Source organism: Salmo salar, chromosome ssa02, assembly GCF_905237065.1.
Source record: "Salmo salar chromosome ssa02, Ssal_v3.1, whole genome shotgun sequence".
Classification (NCBI taxonomy): Eukaryota; Metazoa; Chordata; class Actinopteri; order Salmoniformes; family Salmonidae; genus Salmo; species Salmo salar.
Genome location: NC_059443.1, coordinates 32,600,722 through 32,623,772, shown reverse-complemented (window position 1 = coordinate 32,623,772; position 23,051 = coordinate 32,600,722). Strand labels below are relative to the sequence as shown.

General features: G+C 43.8%; 1 protein-coding gene across 5 annotated transcripts in view; it reads left to right on the top strand.

Annotated features, from left to right (window-relative positions):
- The window catches only part of LOC106580258 (DENN domain-containing protein 4B), a 40,014-nt gene extending 27,075 nt beyond the window's left edge, over window positions 1-12,939 (top strand). For 3 of the 5 annotated variants that reach the window (XM_014161081.2, XM_045702510.1, XM_045702530.1), the window contains 15 exons: window positions 84-229; window positions 453-589; window positions 787-901; window positions 1,861-2,196; window positions 2,310-2,454; window positions 2,600-2,752; window positions 4,925-5,162; window positions 5,280-5,562; window positions 5,722-6,002; window positions 6,417-6,579; window positions 6,679-6,918; window positions 7,033-7,132; window positions 7,222-7,387; window positions 9,604-9,662; window positions 9,770-12,939. In XM_014161081.2, coding sequence (XP_014016556.2) covers window positions 84-229; window positions 453-589; window positions 787-901; window positions 1,861-2,196; window positions 2,310-2,454; window positions 2,600-2,752; window positions 4,925-5,162; window positions 5,280-5,562; window positions 5,722-6,002; window positions 6,417-6,579; window positions 6,679-6,918; window positions 7,033-7,132; window positions 7,222-7,387; window positions 9,604-9,662; window positions 9,770-9,915 — 2,708 coding nt within the window. In that variant the 3' untranslated portion in view covers window positions 9,916-12,939. The remainder of the gene's footprint in view (window positions 1-83; window positions 230-452; window positions 590-786; window positions 902-1,860; window positions 2,197-2,309; window positions 2,455-2,599; window positions 2,753-4,924; window positions 5,163-5,279; window positions 5,563-5,721; window positions 6,003-6,416; window positions 6,580-6,678; window positions 6,919-7,032; window positions 7,133-7,221; window positions 7,388-9,603; window positions 9,663-9,769) is intronic. The other 2 variants (XM_014161096.2, XM_014161101.2) reach the window with 2 other exon arrangements.
- The last annotated feature ends 10,112 nt before the right edge of the window (window positions 12,940-23,051 follow it).

The window sequence follows — 23,051 nt, the reverse complement described above, 5'->3', positions numbered from 1 at the left end:
ACTTACTGTGTCCATAAGCAACACCCCTGTGAAGCTAGTGTTTTAATGTGTGTCTGAAGTTAACCCCTCCCTGGCTCTCGCAGGCTTCCTGAAGTCCCGTGAACGCACCCACCAGAAGTTCTACACCCAGCTGACCAGGACCCAGATGTTCACTCAGTTCATCGAGGAGTGCTCCTTCGTCAGTGATCGCCATGCCTGTCTCGAGTTCTTCGACGAGTGTGTCCAGAAGGTCAGAATCACATCATGTTTTACAGGATGTTTAGTGACACACCATATCTTATGGAAGCTTTTAGTGTGTTGATTCTAATACTCAAACCGGATGAGCCTTTTTGTATTTGCACAACTAATGGAAATGTGTGTGATCCCATTCCTGCCCTCTATGTTGTCAATGTTTGTGTATTCCTGTGTATGTGACCTGTGTTTGCGGCGTGTGTGTGTGTGGTGTGTGTAAGCAGTCGGATGTGGAGAAGCCTGAGGAGGTGCGTCTGATAGACCTGGACGAGGCCCACAGTGGGGAGCACACGGTCTTCATCATGCCCCCAGAGGAACCCCAGGAGCCAGACGGTTCAGAGTGCCCCACTCACTACAGGTAACACAGGCTCTACATATAGCAGGGTTCGTGTTCACTAAGCTTCTCAGAGTAGGGCTGGGACTAGGATCCGTTTAGTCTTTTAAATAATAAAGAATACGAGGGTTGATCTGATTCTAGATGAGCACAAATAAGGGCCCCGGCACTTTATACTGTCTGATGCTGTGACCAGTGACAGCGTGTTTGTCTGTTTACAGCTATGAGACATTCCCTGTGCTCTGCATGGATCTTTTTGACCGGCCTCAGGACCAGCTACGTGTCCCTACCAAGGGGAGTGCTCCCAGCAGCCCTGCCCCGCGACGGACTAAACAGGTACAGACCCCAACCTGCTGCGCCAGAGCCCCTTAAAACTCACTGCAACCCCATTGAAAGCCAACACAACTATACAATAATATTAAGAGGCTGACTCACGCACTTTAATTTCAATCTTTATTATTTTATTAAGGACATTACCCTGCCTGCAAATCAAAACAAGTGATGCACTGGGCCGTACGCACTACCCTCTGTAGTGCCTTGCGGTCGTAGGCCGAGCAACTGCCGTACCACCTAGTGATGCAACCAGTCAGGATGCTCTCGATGTTGCAGCTGTAGAACCTTTTGAGGACTATTTGCGTTGTGTGCCTCCCCCCCAACCCCTCTTTTACGCTGCTGCTACTCTCTGTTCATCATATATGCATAGTCACTTTAACCATACCCACATGTACATACTACCTCAATCAGCCCGACTAACCGGTGCCTGTATATAGCCTCGCTACTGTTATAGCCTCACTACTGTATATAGCCTCGCTAGTTATTTTTCACTGTCTTTTTACTTTTGTTTTTATTTCTTTACTTACCTATTGTTCACCTAATACCTTTTTTGCACTGTTGGTTAGAGCCTTTAAGTAAGCATTTCACTGTAAGGTCTACACCTGTTGTATTCGGCGCACGTGACAAATAAACTTTGATTTGATTTGTATTAGCATTAATCAACTTGATCTGTTCAAGACTCCCCAGTTAGCTTTATGATAACCCAGTTTTCCACAGCTAAAGAGGGAACATGCTTCACTGTTTTTCTGTGCCATTTGAATTTAATGAGCATTCATATTTCATCCTTCATTCAATATTTAAAAGCAGGAAGCACAGTGGCGGCTGTGTATTTTGGGTGAATACCCCAAGCACCCTTCAGGGTTGTTAAGTTCGCCTACTAGGACACATAGTAACCACATTATTACGGCTTTAGTAAATCTAGATTGGATTACCTAACTCCTGTATCCCTGTTTCTCCTTTAGGAGATTAAGCTGGCACAGAAGCGGGCACAGATATACTCGGCAGTGCCCGACATGTGGTCCAAATGCCTGCTGGGCCACTGCTATGGGCTGTGGTTCATCTACTTGCCCACCTTTGTGCGGGCAGAGAGTGCCAAGGTGCGTGCCTTGCAAACGGCATATGAGGTGCTCAAGCACATGGAGACCAGGAAGATGGTACTACCAGATGAGGTGTGTTACAGGATCCTGATGCAGCTGTGTGGGCAGTACGGGCAGCCTGTGCTCGCTGTTAGGGTACTTCTGGAGATGAAGAAAGCTGGGATCACACCCAACACCATTACCTATGCATACTACAACAAGGTGAGACATTATTTACTTGAATTAAAAATAGAGTTGAACCCCGTCTGTGATCCCATCTGTTGTCTTTTTTTTCTCCATATTGACTCACCTCTGTCTCGGCCCTCTCTCCTCAGGCAGTGCTGGAGAGCAAGTGGCCCTCCACCAATCAGGGTGGCCGTCTGCGCTGGGCCAAGTTGCGTAACGTTCTGATGGCCGTGGCGCAGTTCAGACAGCCAATCAAACAGCGGCAGAAGAGTGGTTCAGTAGGCACGCGGACAGGTCAGGACATATTTACATGTTATTTGTTTTTTACTATTTGTAACCATAAATAGTCATTGGTTTTAGAGTGGCCTTTTTAATGGTTTTAATTAAAATCATATATGTTAAAACATAGAGGTGAAACATGTTTTGTCTTTTTAAAAAGATACAATGGACAGTAACCAACGGTCCCGCCCACAATCTAACCTGATTCGTCAGTCCAGCTGGAGCGGCCTGAGTGAAAGCTCCAGCCACGAATCGCTGACGGGGTCTATGGTGAAGAGCAACAGCCTGAACAGCATGAGAGGCTCAACAGACAGTGAGTGACGGATATCTATTATATAGAAATAGCACGGTCATTGGAATGTTATATAATGGCATTGAGGAGTACACCAACTCAGTCACCGGCTTCATCAATAAGTGCATTGACGACGTCGTCCCCACAGTGACCGTACGTACATATCCCAACCAGAAGCCATGGATTACAGGCAACATCTGCACTGAGTTAAATGCTGCTGCCTTCAAGGAGCAGGACACTCATCCGGACGCTTATAAGAAATCCTGCTATGTCCTCAGACGAACCATCAAACAGGCAAAGCGTCAATACATGACTAAGATTGAATCCTACTACACCAGCTCTGACGCTCGTCGGATGCGGCAGGGCTTGCAAACTGTTACGGACTACAAAGGGAAACCCAGCCGTGAGCTGCCCAGTGACACGAGTCTACCAGACGGGCTAAATGCCTTTTATGCTCGCTTCAAGGCAAGAAACACAGGAGCATGCACGAGAGCACCAGCTGTTCCGGACGACTGTGTGATCCCGCTCTCCGCAGCCGATGTGAGCAAGACCTTTAAACAGGTCACCATTCACAAGGCCTTGGGGCCAGACGGATTACCAGGACGTGTACTCGGAGCACGCATGGACCAACTGGCTAGTGTCTTTGCTTACATTTTAAACCTCTCCCTGACCGAGTCTGTAATACCTACATGTTTCAAACAGACTACCATAGTTCCTGTACCCAAGAAAGCGAAGGTAACCTGACTAAATGACTACCGCCCATTAGCACTCATGTCGGTAGCCATGAAGTACTTTGAAAGGCTGGTCATGGCTCACATCAACACCATCATCCCGGAAACCTTAGACCCACTCCATTTCGCATACCGCCCCAACAGATCCACAGATGACGGAATCTCAGTCGCACTCCACACTGCCCTTTCCCATCTGGACAAAAGGAACACCTATGTGAGAATGCTGTTCGTTGGCTACAGCTCAGCGTTCAACACCATAGTGCCCACAAAGCTCATCACTAAGCTAAGGACCATGGGACTAAACACTTCCCTCTGCAACTGGTTCCTGGACTTCCTGACGGGCCACCCCCAGGTGGTAAAGGTAGGCAACAACATATCTGCCACGTGATCCTCAACACGAGGGCCCCCCAGGGGTGCATGCTTATTCCCCTCTTATCCCTGTTCACCCACGACTGCATGGGCAAACATGACTCCAACACCATCATCAAGTTTGCTGACGACGCAACAGTGTTAGGCCTGATCACCAACAACGATGAGACAGCCTATAGGGAGGAGGTCAGAGACCTGGCAGTGTTTGTGTCAGGACAACAACTACTCCCTCAACGTGAGCAAGACAAAGAAGCTGATCGTGGACTATAGGAAAAGGAGGGCCGAACACGGCTCCATTGACATCCACGGGGCTGTAGTGAAGCGGGTAGAGTTTCAAGTTCATTGGATTCCACATCGCCAACAAACTATCATGGTCCAAACACACCAAGACAGTCGTGAAGAAGGCACAAGGAGACTGAAAAGATTTGGCCAAAAGTTTTACAGCTGCACCATTGAGAGCATCCTGACCGGTTGCATCACCGCCTGGTATGGCAACTGTTCGGCATCCGACCGGAACGTGCTACAGAGGGTAGTGCGTGTGGCCCAGTACATCACTGGGGCCAAACTTTCTGCCATCCAGGACCTATTTACTACGCAGTGTCAGAGGAAAGCCCAACAAATGGTCAGACTCCAGTAACCTAGGTCATAGACTGTTCTCTCTGCTACCACATGGCAAGTGGTACCGGAGCGCCAAATCTAGGTCCAAAAGGCTCCTTAACAGCTTCTATCCCCAAGCCATAAGACTGCTGAACAATTAATAAAATGGCCACCCGGACTATTTCCATTTTTACACTGCTGCTACTCACTATTTATTATCAATGCATAGTCACTTTACCAGTACCTACATGTACAAAATACCTTGACTAACCTGTACCTCCGCACATTGACTTGGTATCGGTACCCCCAGTATTTTCACTTTATTTAGTAGATATTTTCTTAACTCTATTTCTTTAACTGCATTGTTGGTTAAGGGCTTGTGAGTAAGCATTTCACGGTAAGGTCTACTCCTGTTGTTTAATGTAACATAACACTCTCATCAAACAACTGTGTCTAATGTTTGGGAACCACCCTCCTAACAATTTCCTCCCCACAGAGTCTAAGCTCTCAATGAAGGCGGTGCTCCGGAACGCAGGTGCCAATGGCTGCAGCGATCCCGCCTCCCGTAAGCCCCCCGTGGGGCCACGAGACACCTCCACCCCTTCTCCCTTTCCCCCTGGTGGTGTCCTGGTGCGCCGCGACCAGGTGTGCCTGTCCACCTTCTACAAAGACTGTGCCGAGACGGCCGTCTCTGAGCCCGACTGCAGCTGCCAGCCTGGGGACAGAGACGGCAGGTGAGGGGGGTGGAGAAGCTGGGGCTGAAATGTTCTGTTATGTTTTTGGATTACAGTTAGTATATCACTCAGATATACTATAATAGTATGTTTCCCATTCCTCTGTTCTCAATGTAGGCCACCTGGGCCGAGAGACACTGTGAGCCGCAAGGCCGTGGACGAGAACTACAATAATGTGTCGCCACCGAGTCGGGGAAGCCTGGCAGGGAAACTGCAGCAGCTGCTCACACCTACTCGCCATCGAGTCTCGGGGCGGCGGGCCGCCAGTGTAGGCGCCCGGCGCTCGGGGGGTGAAAACGGGCCGGTGCGCATGGTGTCGGAACAGAGGCCGTCCCGAAAAGCCCAGGTGGCTGAGAGCCTGCTGAAGGCTAAGGAGAGGCTCTACACTGCTACCTCTGAGGTGAGGGGACAACATGTGGGTTGTTGTAGCTTATAGTCTTACTATACTGTATTGGCCAACTGACTTAGTTTACTGTGGTAAAATGCAATTGCAGATGTAGGGAGAGTTATCAAACCTGTCAAAACGTGCTTAATGTTCCTCCATCCTTTCCCTCTGTAGAGTTCTCTGTCGGTGGGGAGTGATGTCGACCTCCCTGACACCACCAATTTGGCCTTTCCTCTCCGCAAGTCCTGGGACACCAACCAAGAGGGAGCTGGACTAGAGGTGTTGATGTCGAGCTGCTCCCTGTGTCGGAGCTGTAACTCCCTGGTCTATGACGAGGAGATAATGGCCGGGTGGACGTCTGACGACTCCAACCTCAACTCTAGCTGTCCCTTCTGCTCGACCACCTTCGTCCCCCTTCTCAACGCTGAGATCTGTGACCTAGGACCCGTCAGCAGGTAGGACTACTCCTCTCATCATAACGTCACCCTAACATTTAAGTGTGTCTCAAATGGCACCCTATTCCCTATATAGTGCACTACTTTTGACCAGGGCCCGTAGAAGTCAAAATCCCTTCATTTTGACTCCTATTCTTATTCAGTCTGTCTATTCAGAGCCATGTACAGTCCTCACCATATGTATTTGGAAAGTGAAGTTACGGTTTTACTGTCTAAATACATATGGTGAGGACTGTGTAATGTATGGTGAGGACTGTAATGTATGGTGAGGACTGTATGGTGAGGACTGTATGGTGTATGGTGAGGACTGTATGGTGAGGACTGTATGATGTATGGTGAGGACTGTATGATTCTTAAACTGAATGAACTTTAGACTTTTTTTGTCACCCAATCCCTTCATTTTGACTAACAAAGCGCTCACCACAGCCTGGAACGTACCAACTGGAACATGGAGGAGGAGGTGGAGAGCGCAGCCAAGTCCCCTGGTGACCAAGAGGTCATCCTGGGTCACAACGGTGTGAGTGAGGACTCCAGCTCTGAGACCAGCAGTTATTCTGAGAGCAGCAGCGCTACCATGGTACTCTACCAACACTGGTTTATTTCTCATCTTTATCTGTTGCCTTCTGGGAAATATTCAGTCTAGCTATACCCACAGTTAACGTGTTATTGACTCCAGGGTTCATCGGTGGGCGGGTCGCCCCAGGTGACGGTGGCCTACCTGAGCCCATTGGTGCTGCGCAAGGAGCTTGAGAGCCTGCTGGAGAACGAGGGTGAGGCGGTGCTGGCACAGGGCCAGCTCCTGGACAGCCACTCCATCATCTTCTGGAACATGGTTTGGTACTTCCATCGCCTGGGCCTGCCCAGCAATCTGCTGCAGCTGGTTCGCTCCTCACCGCTGGCCAACCAACTAGCACAGGTAACTCCACTCCCAGGCTTTTCTTGGGGCCTAGTGATTAATTATTAGCATTAGTATATTACAATACATAATGTCCTCAAACTGATGTTGAGCTCCTGTCTGTGTGTATGTCAGACTTCAGAGAACTCAGCAGTGAGGGTGAGGCTGCTGTGGGACACACTGACCCCTGACACAGACCACTGGCCCCCCCTCTACATCCTGTGGAGGATACATAGTAAGATAAACACGTTATTCACATGGAAATAGTCAGATGATACAGGTTCAGATCCTTTCATGAATTACATCTCTCGCTCGCTCACTCAGGTGGCGTACCCATGCGGAACCACAGCTGGCGGAGGCACAACCACCCCTTCACCCTGGCCTTCCTGGAGGAAGTGCTGCGCTGGGTCGGCATGAACGAGGTACACAAGGGAATCACTCTCTTCCTGGAAACCATTGCCAAGCAACCAGGCACGCCCAAGATACAAAGGTGAGTGCAGGAAAGGGCCTCTGAATCATCAATTGTTGATAGCGTTTTGTGTTTGTAAGTAATAGTGCCTTCAGAAAGTATTCACACCCCTTGACTTTTTTCACATTTTGTTGTTACTCTGATTTTTTTTTTGTCACTGGCCTACACACTCATGAATTAAAAATGAAAAGCTGAAATGTCTTCAGTCAATAAGTAATAAACCCCTTTGTTATGGCAAGCCTAAATATACTGAAAAAAAATATAAACGCAACATGTAAAGTGTTGGTTTCATGAGCTGAAATAAAACATCCCAGAAATTTTCCATACGCACAAAAGCAAATTTCTCTAAAATGTTGTACACAAATTTGTTTATATCCCTGTTAGTGAGCATGTCTCCTCTATCCACCGGACAGGTGTGGCATATCAAGAAGCCAATTAAACAGCATAATAACTACACAGGTGCACCTTGTGCCTGGGACAATAAAAGGCCACTCTAAAATGTGCCGTTGTCACACAACACAATGCCACAGATGTGCAATTGGTACGCTGACTGCAGGAATGTCCACTGTTACTAGAGAATATGATGTTAATTTCTCTACTATAAGCTCTAAAAGCTTATAAAAACTAAAAGCAACGTCATTTTAGAGAATTTGGCAGTACGTCCAACCGGTCTCACAACCGCAGACCACATGTAACCACGTCTGACCAGGACCTCCACACCCGACTTCCGAGGAGTATTTCTGTCTGTAATAAAGCCCTTTTGTGGGGGAAAAACTCATTCTGATTAGGGGCGGGCAGAGGCGCCCCTGCCCAGTCATGTGAAATCTATAGATTAGGGCCTAATTCATTATTTAAATTGACTGATTTCCTTATATGAACTGTAACTCAGTGAAATCATTCAAATTATTGCATGTTGCATTTATATAGTTCATGAGTAAAAATGTGCTTAACAAGTCACATAATAAGTTTGATGAATAGTGTTTAACATGATTTTTAGTACTTTAGTACGTATCTCTGTACCCGACACACACAATTATCTGTAAGGTCCCTCAGTTGAGCAGTGATTTTCAAACACAGATTCAACCACAAAGACCAGGGAGGTTTTCCAATGCCTTGCAAAGAAGGGCACCTATTGGTAGATGGGTAAAACATTTCAATTATGACATTGAATATCCTTGATGAAGTTATTAATTACACTTTGGATGGTGTATCAATACACCCAGTCACTACAAAGATGCAGGCGTCATTCCTAACTCAGTTGTTCCTAACTGTTCCAGAGTTTAATGGCTGTGATGGGAGAAAAATGAGAATGGATTAATAACATTGTAGTTAGTGCGCAATATTAACCTAATTGACAGAGTGAAAAGGAGGAAGCCTGTACATAATAAAAATATTCCAAAACATGCATCCTGTTTGCAACAAGGCTTTAAAGTAATACTGCAAAAAAATATGTGGCAAAGCAATTCACTTTCTGTATTGAATACAAAGTGTTATGTTTGGGGAAAATACAACACATTACTGAGTACCACTCTCCATATTTTCAAGTATAATGGTGGCTGCATCATGATATGGGAATGCTTGTAATCATTAAGGACCGGGGAGTTTTTCAGGATAAAAAAGAAACGGGAAGGAGCTAAGAACAGAGGAATACCTGATTGTCTGCTTTTCACCAGCAGGATAATAACCTAAAACACAAGGTCAAATCTACACTGGTTGCTTACCAAGAAGACAGTGAAATGTTCCTGAGTGTCCGTGTTACAGTTTTGACTTAAATCTACTTGAAAATATATGGCAAGACCTGAAAATGGTTGTCTAGCAATGATCAACAACAAACTTGACAGATCTTGAAGAATTTTGAAACGAATAATGGGAAAATGTTGCACAATCCAGGTGTGGAAAGCTCTTTGAGACTTACCCAGAAAGACTCACAGCTGTAATCGCTGCCAAAAGTGCTACAAAGTATTGACTCAGTGGTATAAATACTTATGTAAATGAGATATTTCTGTATTTCATTTTCAATAAATTGTAAAGAATTTCTAAACATGTTTTTACTTTGTCATTATGGGGTATTGTGTGTAGATGGGTGAGAAAAAAATCAATTTAATCAATTTTGAATTCAGGGTGTAACATAACAGAATGTGGAATAAGTCAAGGGGTATGATACTGTACTTTCTCAAGGCACTGTTTTGGTTATATGATTGCACAATTGTGATCGATAGTACTTTGTGTTTGTCCAGGAGTCTGTACAGAGAGATGCTCTTCCTCACGCTGGCTGCCATGGGTAGAGATCACGTTGGTAAGCAGCCTCTTTAAGACACTTTAAACACAGTTGGAATACTGGAACTTCACTATAGTTTCAGACCAACCAGGCGTATTGCTTACAGCACTTTCTCTGTCTTTTAGCTGCGTTTGATAAGAAATACAAGGCTGCGTACCAACGGCTGAGTGGCTCCTTGGGTCGCGAGGAGCTCCGCAGGAAGCGAGCCCAGCCACCTAGCCCCAAGGCTGTGGACTGCAGACGGAGCTTCCTGCTGCCCCTCGAGTGCTGATACCACCTGCAGCCTCCACCCACTCCAATCCAGATCCACCCCCATCGCTGCTGCCTCCGCTCCCTAGAACACTGATACCCAGCTGCCAAGAAGAAGGGATGAGAAAAGCTAGACAGAAAATTCTGCCTTCACTTTGGACTTCTCCGCTGTGCTGCCACCTAGCACAGCTTGGCCACACTATAAAAGCCACCTGACTGTGCAACTATACCTCACTATCCTTGTTTATGTGAACCCGATATCTACATTTGACCTTCATTCATTTCCATTGTGCAACTGGCCTTTGGACAGCTTCCTCAACAACTAAACACAACCCTCCCGTCCTATAGTTTGGCTACAGGGATTATTGGACCTGGTACATACAACCCAGCCCCCTTGGACTTTGCTCATTGCTCATATATATACATGGCTTCTGCCTCACCAATATAACTCATACTGGTTTGTAGGTCATAAACCATGCATTTCATTCGTATGCAACATGTAAGGCATATTACCGACCTGCAATCTATGCATTCAGACAGAAAATCTCATAAGAGTAGGAGATGTCTAGTGATCCTTGATGTAATGGGACGTGTCTATCATCGAACTGTAACACATACATTACATTGCAAGGGTTCATACCAATCAGTCACAGTCAAAACCTTTAGATTAGATTGCATTTCATGCCTCTCTTGCTCTTTTTCACCCTCTGGAATGAATTTTGTCAACTGGACATTGGTGGTAAAGTCTATCACTTTGGGATGAGACTGCTTCAGCAAGTCTCAGCCAATCCAAACGAGGATGTTTACTCTGGGAGAGGAGGATATTGATTATCGACTTCGGGAGAGGATAACTTCGGGAGGTTTATGTCAACTCAGATGTCGAATCTGGGAGAGAATTATGTCAACTAAGAAAGGATGATGTTGACTGGGAAAGGATGATGTCAACTCTGGGAAATGATGTCAAATCTGGGAGATGATGTCAACTCTGGTAAAGGATGATGTTGACTGGGAAAGGATGATGTCAAACCTGGGAGATGATGATGTCAAACCTGGGAGATGATGTTGACTGGGAAAGGATGATGTTTCCTATGGTCAAACTTTGGGTAAGGCAGGAAATAGCCTATGCAGACTCGACAGAAATGCTAACATCCGGTTTTCAGGGATACAGTATTTTCAACCTGACGGAAGTGGGAACTCTGCTCAGGCGTCTTTCTATGCCTGCAACATTAGGTTAGGCAGGAAGTGGAGGGAGGATGTGACTGGGAACAGGCACTGACAGTCAAGGAGAATCCACGAGTCCTATAAAACCCCAGTCCTGCATCCCTACATCATAACCAGGAAGGACTTTTCATACATGGACACACATACATATTGCATACAGGATTTATCAGTTGTATTGTGTTTTTAATTCCCTGTACTGTTCTTGTGAATTGGAAGTGTGATTGGGGGTTCTCAGTTCAAGAACTGATTCTCAGTGATTTGAGGCATTTGTTGCAGAAAGTGGCTGACAAGAAGAAAAAAAGAAAACCGTGTAGAAGGGGGGTTGATTATGGTATGTAGGATGTCATGTGTTTTCTCATGTTTTATGCGTATTTACCTCATCTCATACCTCGTTCCCGTGTTAAATGGGAGTGATTTGTCTGGGAGGATGGTCCACAAGGAAATGACTGGGATGGACCTTTAGTAGTAGTAGACTGGGATGGACCTTTAGTAGTAGTAGACTGGGATGGACCTTTAGTAGTAGTAGACTGGGATGGACCTTTAGTAGTAGTAGACTGGGATGGACCTTTAGTAGTAGTAGACTGGGATGGACCTTGAGTCACCCATCACCAGTTTTTCATTCACCTCACATTTAGGCCAGTAGTGGGTTAAGGATTGTTGGCAGAGATCAAAGAACTTCAGAAGATCCACTTGAGTGGAAGGGTTTAAAGAGAGTAAGGTACTTCACTGTGGAGCACATACTTACCTACTAGATTCTTGTTTTCATGTACAGTACCTGTGAGGCCTTTCCCCCTCTTATTTTAACACTTTATTTGTTGTTCAGCTTTGTATATGAAAACAAATTAATTGCACAATGGACTTTTCATTTTCTTTCAATTTCATATGATGTTGCCACACTGTTAAATGCCTCTGTTACCGTCATATATTGTTTTTGTTCTTGCAGTGTTATGTAGCAGAGTCACGAGAGAATACCTTGTGTTCTGTCTTTGAAGATTGTGTGAGTGACAGAAATTATTGTCCCACCTGGGAGTAAAGCTGTATTTACAACTAGGGATGTGAAGTTGTAGCAAGAACAATTTTCATGTCTCATATTTTAGTCTTAACCTGAGGGTGAGATATTTCAGATGGCACTGATATCATTGTGAGTCTACCCATATATCATTAAAGTACAAGGGAGACATTGTTTGCACACAGCTATCCAGTCAACAGGGATATACAGACTGGAGTGAAGCATTGAGCAATCTCAACCAGTAGAGGGCAGTAGGGCATACAGAGTCCAGTTCTAGCCATTGGTAGTGGAATTGGGCTTGAACAGGCTAAGGCAACCCTGGTCTTGGAAATTACATGTCTTTAGTAATGACATGGTGAGAACCTGTTTATTCAAATGACCTATCAGTGGTCATGACGTAAAGGAGACCCAAGAGGGAATGCTGTTTAAAAGTTAAGGCAGAGTTATCGTCACTGTCTCTAATTACACCCTATTTGGCTCTTGGTCGAAAGTAGTGAACTGTATGGATAGTAGGTTGATAAAATGGTGTATAATTTGAGATTTCCCAGCCCATAGTTAGATTATAAAAATAAGGCAGTTAGATTTGTTCCCCATTTTAGGCAATATTACATTTATGGCCACTATTTCAATGCACCGGACTGCAAGTGAATATAAGGGACATTTACATTGTCCTATAATTGGTCAAGTGAGCAAAGAAATGAAGAGAGGAAATCTGTATTTAAAATATATTGTGTTTGCTGTTGTAATTTATATGGATGTGACTTCAGGTGTAAATGTCTTGTTTTATAGAAGGAAAATACAAACAGATTCCCCAAAGTTTCGTTTTGTGTGATTTAATGTATGATTTTCTCTATGTCTAACAATAGTATTGGAGCGGCGCTAAATTACATCTTCAAACACTATTCTCTGACCCGTCTTTCTTCTGAAGTATTGAAAAGCTTTCAGGCCAGATAAAGCAGCAAATATTGTTCAATTGTGTGTGTGTGTGTATATATACAGTAACAGTCAAAAGTTTGGACACACCTACTCATTCCAGGGATTTTCTTTATTTTTATTATTTTCTACATTGTAGAATAATAGTGAAGACATCAGAACTATGAAATAACACATGGAATCATATAGTAACCAAAAAACTTCAACAAATCTAAATATATTTTAGATTTGAGATTCTTCTAAGTAGCCACCCTTTGCCTTGATGACAGCTTTGCACACTCTTGGCATTCTCTCACCCAGCTTCATGAGGTTGTCACCTGGAATGCTTTTCAATTAACAGGTTTGCCTTGTAATTTAATTTGTGGAATTTCCTTCCTTAATGCATTTGAGCCAATCCGTTGTGTTGTGACAAGATATGGTTGGTATACAGAAGATAGCCATATTTGGTAAAGAACAAGTCCATATTATGGCAAGAACAGCTCAAATAATCAAAGAGAAATAACAGTCCATCATTACTTTAAAACTTTGAAAGTTTCTTCAAGTGCAGTCGCTTTAACCTTCAAGCGATATGATGAAACTGGCTATCATGAGGACCGCCACAGGAAAGGAAGACCCAGAGTTACCTCTGCTGCAGAGCATACTAAAGGACACCAATAAGAAGAAGACTTGCTTGGACCAAGAAACACGAGCAATGGACATTAGACTGGTGGAAATCTTTTCTTTGGTCTGATGAGTCCAAATTTGAGATTTTTGGTTCCACCCGCTGTGTCTTTGTGAGATGCAGAGTAGGTGAACGGATGATCTCTGCATGTGTTATTCCCACCGTGAAGCATGGAGGAGGTGGCGTGATGGTGTGGGGGGGCTTTGCTGGTGACATTGTCAGTGATTTATTTCGAATTCACAGCATTCTGCTGCGATACACCATCCCATCTGGTTTGTGCTTAGTGGGACTATAATTTGTTTTCAACAGGACAATGGCCCAACACACTTCCAGGCTGTGTAAGGGCTATTTGACCAAGAAGGAGAGTGCTGCATCAGATGACCTGGCCTCCACAATCACCCGACCTCAACCCAATTGACATGGTTTGGGATGAGTTGGACCGCAGAGTGAAGGAAAAGCAGCCAACAAGTGCTTAGCATATGTGGCAACTCCTTCAAGACTGTTTGAAAAGCATATGAAGCTGGTTGAGAGAATGCCAAGAGTGTGCAAAACTGTCAAGGCAAGGGGTGGCTACTTTGAAGAATCTCAAATATAAAATAAAATCTATTTTGATTTAACACTTTTTGGGTTGCTACATGATTCCATATCTGTTTCATAGTGTTGATGTCTTCACTATTATTCTGCAATGTAGAAAATAGTAAAAATGAAGAAAAACCCTTGAAAGAGTAGGTGTGTCCAAAATGTAGACTGGTACTGTGTGTGTGTGTGTGTGTATACAGTGGGGGGGGGGGGGAAGTATTTGATCCCCTGCTGATTTTGTATGTTTGCCCACTGACAAAGAAAGGATCAGTCTATAATTTTAATGGTAGGTTTATTTGAACAGTGAGAGACAGAATAACAACCAAAAAATCCAGAAAAACGCATGTCAAAAATGTTATGAATTGATTTGCATTTTAATGAGGGGAAATAAGTATTTGACCCCCTCTCAATCAGAAAGATTTCTGGCTCCCAGGTGTCTTTTATACAGGTAACGAGCTGAGATTAGGAGCACACTCTTAAAGGGAGTGCTCCTAATCTCAGTTTGTTACCTGTATAAAAGACACCTGTCCACAGAAGCAATCAATCAATCAGATTCCAAACTCTCCACCATGGCCAAGACCAAAGAGCTCTCCAAGGATGTCAGGGACAAGATTGTAGACCTACACAAGGCTGGAATGGGCTACAAGACCATCGCCAAGCAGCTTGGTGAGAAGGTGACAACATTTGGTGCGATTATTCGCAAATGGAAGAAACATGCAAGATCTCACCTCGTGGAGTTGCAATGATCATGAGAACGGTGAGGAATCAGCCCAGAACTACACGGGGGGATCTTGTCAATGATCTCAAGGCAGCTGGGACCATAGTCACCAAGAAAACAATTGGTTACACACTACGCCGTGAAGGACTGAAATCCTGCAGCGCCCGCAAGGTCCCCCTGCTCAAGAATACATATACATGCCCGTCTGAAGTTTGCCAATGAACATCTGAATGACTCAGAGGACAACTGGTGAAAGTGTTGTGGTCAGATGAGACCAAAATGGAGCTCTTTGACATCAACTCAACTCGCCGTGTTTGGAGGAGGAGGAATGCTGCCTATGACCCCAAGAACACCATCTCCACCGTCAAACATGGAGGTGGAAACATGCTTTGGGGGTGTTTTTCTGCTAAGGGGACAGGACAACTTCACCGCATCATTTGACGGGGCCATGTACCTTCAAATCTTGGGTGAGAACCTCCTTCCCTCAGCCAGGGCATTGAAAATGGGTCGTGGATGGGTATTCCAGTATGACAATGACCCAAAACACACGGCCAAGGCAACAAAGGAGTGGCTGAAGAAGAAGCACATTAAGGTCCTGGAGTGGCCTAGCCAGTCTCCAGACCTTAATCCCATAGAAAATCTGTGGAGGGAGCTGAATGTTCGAGTTGCCAAACATCAGCTTCGAAACCTTAATGACTTGGAGAAAATCCGCAAAGAGGAGTGGGACAAAATCCCTCCTGAGATGTGTGCAAACCTGGTGGCCAACTACAAGAAACGTCTGACCTCTGTGATTGCCAACAAGGGTTTTGCCACCAAGAACTAAGTCATGTTTTGCAGAGGGGTCAAATACTTATTTCCCTCATTAAAATGCAAATCATTTTATAACATTTTTGACATGCGTTTTTCTGGATTTTTGTTGTTGTTATTCTGTCTCTCACTGTTCAAATGAACCTACTATTAAAATTATAGACTGATTATTTCTTTGTAAGTGGGCAAACGTACAAAATCAGCAGGGGATCAAATACTTTTTTCCCCCACTGTATGTATGTATGTGTGCGTATATATATTATATATAAACTCAAAAGGAACGTCCCGTTTTCAGGACCCTGTCTTTCAAAGATAATTCGTAAAAATTCAAATAACTTTGCAGATCTTCATTGTGAAGGGTTTAAACACTGTTTCCCATGCTTGTTCAATGAACCACAAACAATTAATGAACATGCACCTGTGGAACGGTCGTTAAGACACTAACAGCTTAAAGACGGTAGGCAAATAAGGTTACAGTTATGAAAACGTAGGACACTAAAGAGGCCTTTCTACTGACTCTGAAACCCCCCCCAAAAAAAAAATATGCCCAGGGTCCCTGCTCATCTGCGTGAACGTGCCTTAGGCATGCTGCAAAGAGGTGTGAGGACTGCAGATGTGGCCAGGGCAATAAATTGCACCGTCCGTACTGTGAGACGCCTAAGACACCGCTACAGGGAGACAGGGCGGACAGCTGATCGTCCTCGCAGTGGCAGACCACATGTAACAACACCTGCACAGGATTGGTACATCCGAACATCACACCTGCGGGACAGGTACAGGATGGCAACAACAACTGCCCGAGTTACACCAGGAATGCACAATCCCTCCATCAGTGCTCAGACTGTCCGCAATAGGCTGAGAGAGGCTAGACCGAGGGCTTGAAGGCCTATTGTAAGGCAGGTCCTCACCAGACATCATCGGCAACAACGTCGCCTATGGGCACAAACACATGGTCGGATTCGCGTTTATCGCTGAAGGAATGAGCGTTACACCGAGGCCTGTACTCTGGAGTGGGATTGATTTGGAGGTGGAGGGTCCATCATGGTCTGGGGCAGTGTGTCACAGCATCATTGGACTGAGCTTGTTGTCATTGCAAGCTATCTCAACGCTGTGCGTTACAGGGAAGACAGCCTCCTACCTCATGTGGTACCCTTCCTGCAGGCTCATCCTGACATGGCCCTCCAGCATGACAATGCCACCAGCCATACTGCTCGTTCTGTGCGTGATTTCCTGCAAGACAGGAATGTCAGTGTTCTGCCATGGCCAGCGAAGAGCCCGGATCTCAATCCCATTAAGCACGTCTGGGACCTGTTGGATCAGAGGGTGAGGGCTAGGACCATTCCCCCCCAGAAATGTCTGGGAACTTGCAGGTTATTTATTTATATATATATATATATATATATATGAGCTTTAGATGATATATATATATATATATATATCATCTCACAGCAAGAACTGGGAAATCTGGTGCAGTCCATGAGGAGGAGATGCACTGCAGTACTTAATGCAGCTGGTGGCCACACCAGATACTGACTGTTACTTTTGATTTTGACCCCCCCTTTGTTTAGGGAGACATTATTCCATTTCTGTTAGTCACATATCTGTGGAAATTGTTCAGTTTATGTCAGTTGTTGAATCTTATGTTCATACAAATATTTACACATGTTAAGTTTGCTGAAAATAAACGCAGTTGACAGTGCGAGGACGTATCTTTTTTTGCTGAGTTTGTGTGTGTGTGTGTGTGTGTGTGTGTGTGTATATATCACACACTTATAATATACTCATAATCAGTATAAGATCATTGTATCCTGCATAAGGTTAGGTAGCGGTGTCATGTTACACTAAAGCTCTATCTGATCTACATTGTACAGTAGTTGTATCAGCCCAGTGGGACATACATTCCAAACCAATTCATCTGGTCCAGTTGCCATGGACCTTTTTATTCCACTGTCAGTATAAGTCAGTACATGACACCTTTATTTCAAGAACATATATCAAAGTGGTCTTTTTTCGCTGGCGGTTTGGCACAAAGGTGTTGGGTTGTTTTGCCCCCTGTTTTTTGGTGTTCTTTACACGCTTCAGCATGTTTATTTTCTGACGACTTACTATTCAATGAAATGGAATGTAGTTCCTGATGTAGTCTGGTGCAGGAAATATTGGGGAAATGTCAAAGGTGAGGAAGCAAATAATCTTCATCTTTATCTCTACTCCTCTCCTCCATCCTATTTCCTCCATGACCACAAGCCTTGTAGAGAGGAATGGTGTGAAAATCTGAGCCGTATGCATGCAGTGAGAGGTGGTCTTGCCAGGCCAGCTCAGATTAGACCACTGTGATCGTCGCTATGTGAAACCCTAAACCCCATTATGTGGCTAACAGGATAAAGCTTTGCTACTGCTGGGCACACAATGAGCTACAGAGGGTTCTCAGTACAGCCATGCTTACTGCTCACTGTTTAACCACAGAGGCCTGGGAATAACTCTCTTAGTCTCTGTATGCATACTACGGAGGATAAAGTGCTCCTATCGATTGAAATGCCCTTTGCCATTTCCTCTTGGGTGAGATATTATAGGCTATTATAAGCTGATGTACCTGCAGGGTAAGATTACTGTTTCACATCATCTGATGCATTACAGGTTGAAGGTTCATGTCAGTTTGGTGAGTGTTGAGCATCCCTGTAATTTGAATGTTGAATCCAAAGTAACTCCATTCTGAAGCCCTGAATTCCTTTTAATTGTGATAACATATACAGAATTGTATGTGCTACAAAATATGAATTTGACCGATTTGAGTAAATGAACATACTCCAAACAGACAATACTAGTTTATCTTCTCTTCTATAAAATCCTGAAACACTCTGAAATGTATGATGTTTCCCTTAGAGACCTTAGAGACATAATAACCTCTCACTGATCGATAAGACATGGATAACTTCGCACTGTCCAGACCTGTAATACCATAGCAACAACCATCTTCAAGCCATCTGATCTCTGTGACACCAACCTTTACTGACTAGATTAGGACAATATATGAGGTTAGATGTTTTGTTCTTAAACCTACTGCATCACACAGAGGTTTATGGTCAATGAGGGATATTTGAGTGATGTTGCACAGTAAAGCCTGATCGGCTTCTCTACGAGTCTACAGAACATTATGTACACATTGACACCATATGATACTTGCAGTATGTAGATTTAAACATACTGGGCTCAGCAGATGAAGGTACCTTTTCAGTAGGAACTGATTTAATGGTGGTGAGAAGAACCAGGATGATTATGAGAAATCACGAAAGCTGCGCTTAGACAGGCAGCGCAATTCTGATATTTATTTTCCGCAAATTGGTCTTTTGACCAATCAGATCAGCTCTGAAAAAGAGCTGATGTGAAACATCTGATGTGATTGGTCAAAAGACTAAATAGTGGGAAAAATATCAGAATTGGGCTGCGTAATGAGTTAGCTAAGAAAATCACAAAGGGGTGTGGGCTGAGGGGTGACTGTCTATACCTTTTTTTTAAACTGGAATGGGTAGACATGTTTTGTGTCTGTTTCTCTCTGACTCTTTGCATGTACATATCTCTGGACATTCCCAGTTGGACCAGACCCCTAATTATATATATTTTTTCATGTCCTTTCTATCTCCCTAGCAACTTTAATGGCCAGATTAGGAGAATATATGATATGAGATGCTGATACAGCTGCAGTATAGTTTTAACGAGCCCATGGGGGACAGTTGATTGATCCTGTCCAGTAAAATTGGCAAGCATGACCACCTTCACTCCCTTACAAGACTGTGTAAAACATTATATTTGGTGTTCGAGATGTGTAAAAGAAAATGTAATGGGGAGTACATTGTATGGTGAGTTTAATAAAAGTTGTACTGTGGGCGGGGAGCATGGGACAGTAAGTTTGATTTTAGAGTAGGATGAGTGACCAGAAGATCTGTTCATTTTTGTAAGATGTCTATTAAGTATTATTGCGCAATAGTATTATATTTTAACTACTATTCTGAAGACAGTATACTTTTGATATATCTAAAACAATTCTATAGATACTTATTCATTCACGTGATAAAAGATACAACATTTTACTTTCATTAGACACTACCATTACATAAAAGAATAAAACGGTCCCCTTCCTCAGATGATGAGGATCAGATTTAATGATGGTGAGAACCAGGGGGATTAGGATAGGAACAGTCACTGAGATACTTACTAATGAGCTAGTTAAGAAGATACAAAAAACTGTGTGTAGGTAGGATCTATGCCTCTTCCCTCAGATGGCAAAAAAAACATGCATCTCATTCTCCTCCCAGATCCTTGTTTTGCATGTTGATATCTCCCTCATAATAGACCAGGCCATTCCCACTTGGACCGATCCCCAATTAGATCCCTTTATATGAACAGAAGACCACCTAATGAATAGCACACTGCTACTAGCCTGTTGTTCTCCCTTAAGAGGGGTGCGTATTGTGTGTGTTGGGGGGCTGATGCCTGTTAATTGGCTGGTCTGTCCTGCTGTGAGCCGCACCACATTCCATTCCAACAGCTTTGGTAATGGAGCCATAGTGAGGACCGTTGGGGCAGAGGGTGGCTGAATGTGTTTTTCTTTTTAAACATTAGTTATTGTACCCAAGGTTGAGAACTTCTTTGAGGCTGGTGGAATTGAGATGATGATTTGAGTTGGTGAATGGTCTTCATTCAACAGACCTTCAACTTGCTTGTAGCTACTATGACTGTGTTTTTAGTAAAGCTGCAGTACAATATGCTTCCCCTTCTCATCATCAAGAATCCACTTTTTTTAGGAGAGAAAAAAACACCAAAGAGGTACAACATGATGACTTTATTCAAATGAGTTTATCCCCTGCTAAGAAGTTTCCTTTCGTTTGAAAGTTTGTTTCTTAAATCCTTTGTTGTTGTTGTAGTGAATTCTTTACATCGATGTTTTTTCATCGTATTTTAAATAACTTGTAGAAAATTCACTTTATGGCACTGTCATGAAGCATTATGACTATCCTGTGTCACTTTACTTTGACCAAGAAAATAGACTTTATGACACCGCCAAGAATCATTATGACCATCATAATGCCAGATAGGCCTATCACGTACAGTCAGTCATCAATCAAAAAGAGGGTGTCTTGTCCTGCTCCCGAAGGATAACAACCTTTAACTCAACGTGAGCAAGACAAAGGAGATGATCGTGGACTGCAGGAAAAGGAGGGCCGAGCACACCCCCATTCTCATCGACGGGGCTGTAGTGGAGCCAGTTGAGAGCTTCAAGTTCTTTGTTGTCCACATCACCAACAAACTATCATGGTCCAAACACACCAAGACAGTAATGAATAGGGCACGACAACGCCTATTCCCCCCTCAGGAGACTGAAAAGATTTGGCATTGGTCCTCAGATTCTCAAAAAGTTATACAGCTGCACCATCAAGAGCATCCTGACTGATTGCATCACCACCTGCTACTCTCTGTTTATTATCTATGCACAGTCACTTTACCTACATGTACCTATTACCTTAATTACCTCGACTAACCTGTGACTAACCTTTCTTTTTTTTTCTTTGTTCTTTTTTTCTTCATCTCTTTTTTAACTCAGTTTATTTTAGTAAATACTTGAACACTTTTTCTTAACTGCATTGTTGGTTAAGGGCTTGTAAGTAAGCATTTCACTGTATGGTCTACATCTGTTGTATTCGGCACATGTGACAAATACAATTTGATTTGATATGTCATGACAGTATTATAACAAGTTATGTCAGCTGTTGTCATAACATGTTAGGATGCTGGGTGTCAAGTTATATATATATATATATACAGTGCATTCGGGAAGTATTCAGACACCTTCACTATTTCCACATTTTGTTACGTTACAGCATTATTCTAAAATGTATTAAATTGTTTTTTTCTTCAACAATCTACACATAATACCCCATAATTACAAAGCAAAAACTGTTTTTTAGAAATGTTTGCAAATGTATTTTAAAAAAATAACTGAGATATTACAGTATTCAGACCCTTTACTCATACTTTGTTGAAGCAACTTTGGCAGCAATTACAGCCTAGAGTCTTCTTGGGTATGACACTACAAGCTTGCCACACTTGTATTTGGGGAGTTTCTCCCATTCTTCTCTGCAGATCCACTCCTGCGTTGTCTTGGCTGTGTGCTTAGGGTCGTTGTCCTGTTGGAAGGTGAACCTTGAACCCAGTCTGAGGTCCTTAGCGCTCTGGAGCAAGTTTTCATCAAGGATCTCTCTGTACTTTTCTTCGTTCACCTTTCCCTCGATCCTGACTAGTCTCCCAGTCCCTGCCGCTGAAAAATATCAGCACAGCATGATGCTACCACCACCATGCCTCCCCGTAGGGATGGTTTGAGGTTTCCTCCAGATGGTCTGGGAGTCCTTTAGGTGACTTTTGGCAAATGCCAAGTGGATTGTCATGTGCCTTTTACTGAGTAGTGGCTTCAGTCTGGCCACTCTACCATAAAGCCCGGATTGGTAGAGTGCTGCAGAGATGGTTGTCCTTCTGGAAGCTTCTCCCATCTCCACAGAGGAGCTCTAGAGCTCTGTCAGAGTAGTCATCGGGTTCTCCCTGACCAAGGTCCTTCTCCCCCGATTGCTCAGTTTGGCCGGGTGGCCAGCTCTAGGAAGAGTCTTGGTGGTTCCAAACTTCTTCCATTTAAGAATGATGGAGGCCACTGTGTTCTTGGGGACCTTCAATACTGCATACATTTGTTGGTACCCTTCCCCAGATTTGTGCGTTGACACAATCCTTCCTCGGAGCTCTACCGACAATTCCTTCGACCTCATGGCTTGGTTTTTGCTCTGACATGCTCTGTCAACTGTGGGACCTTATATAGACAGGTGTTTGCCTTTCCAAATCATGTCCAATCAATTGAATTTACCACAAGTAGACTCCAATCAAGTCGTAGAAACATCTTAAGGATGATCATTGGAAACAGGATGCACCTGAGCTCAATTTCGAGTCTCATAGCAAAGGGTCTGAATACTTATGTAAATATTTTTTATTTTTAATACATTTGCATAAATGTTTTATTTCATCAATTTTAGAATAAGGCTGTAACGTAACAAAAAGTGGAAAAAGTCAAGGGTTCTGAATACTTTCTGAATGAGCTGTATATACACTACCGTTCAAAAGTTTGGAGTCACTTGAAAATGCCCTTGTTTTTGAAGGAAAAGCACTTTTTTGTCCATTAAAATAACATCAAACTGA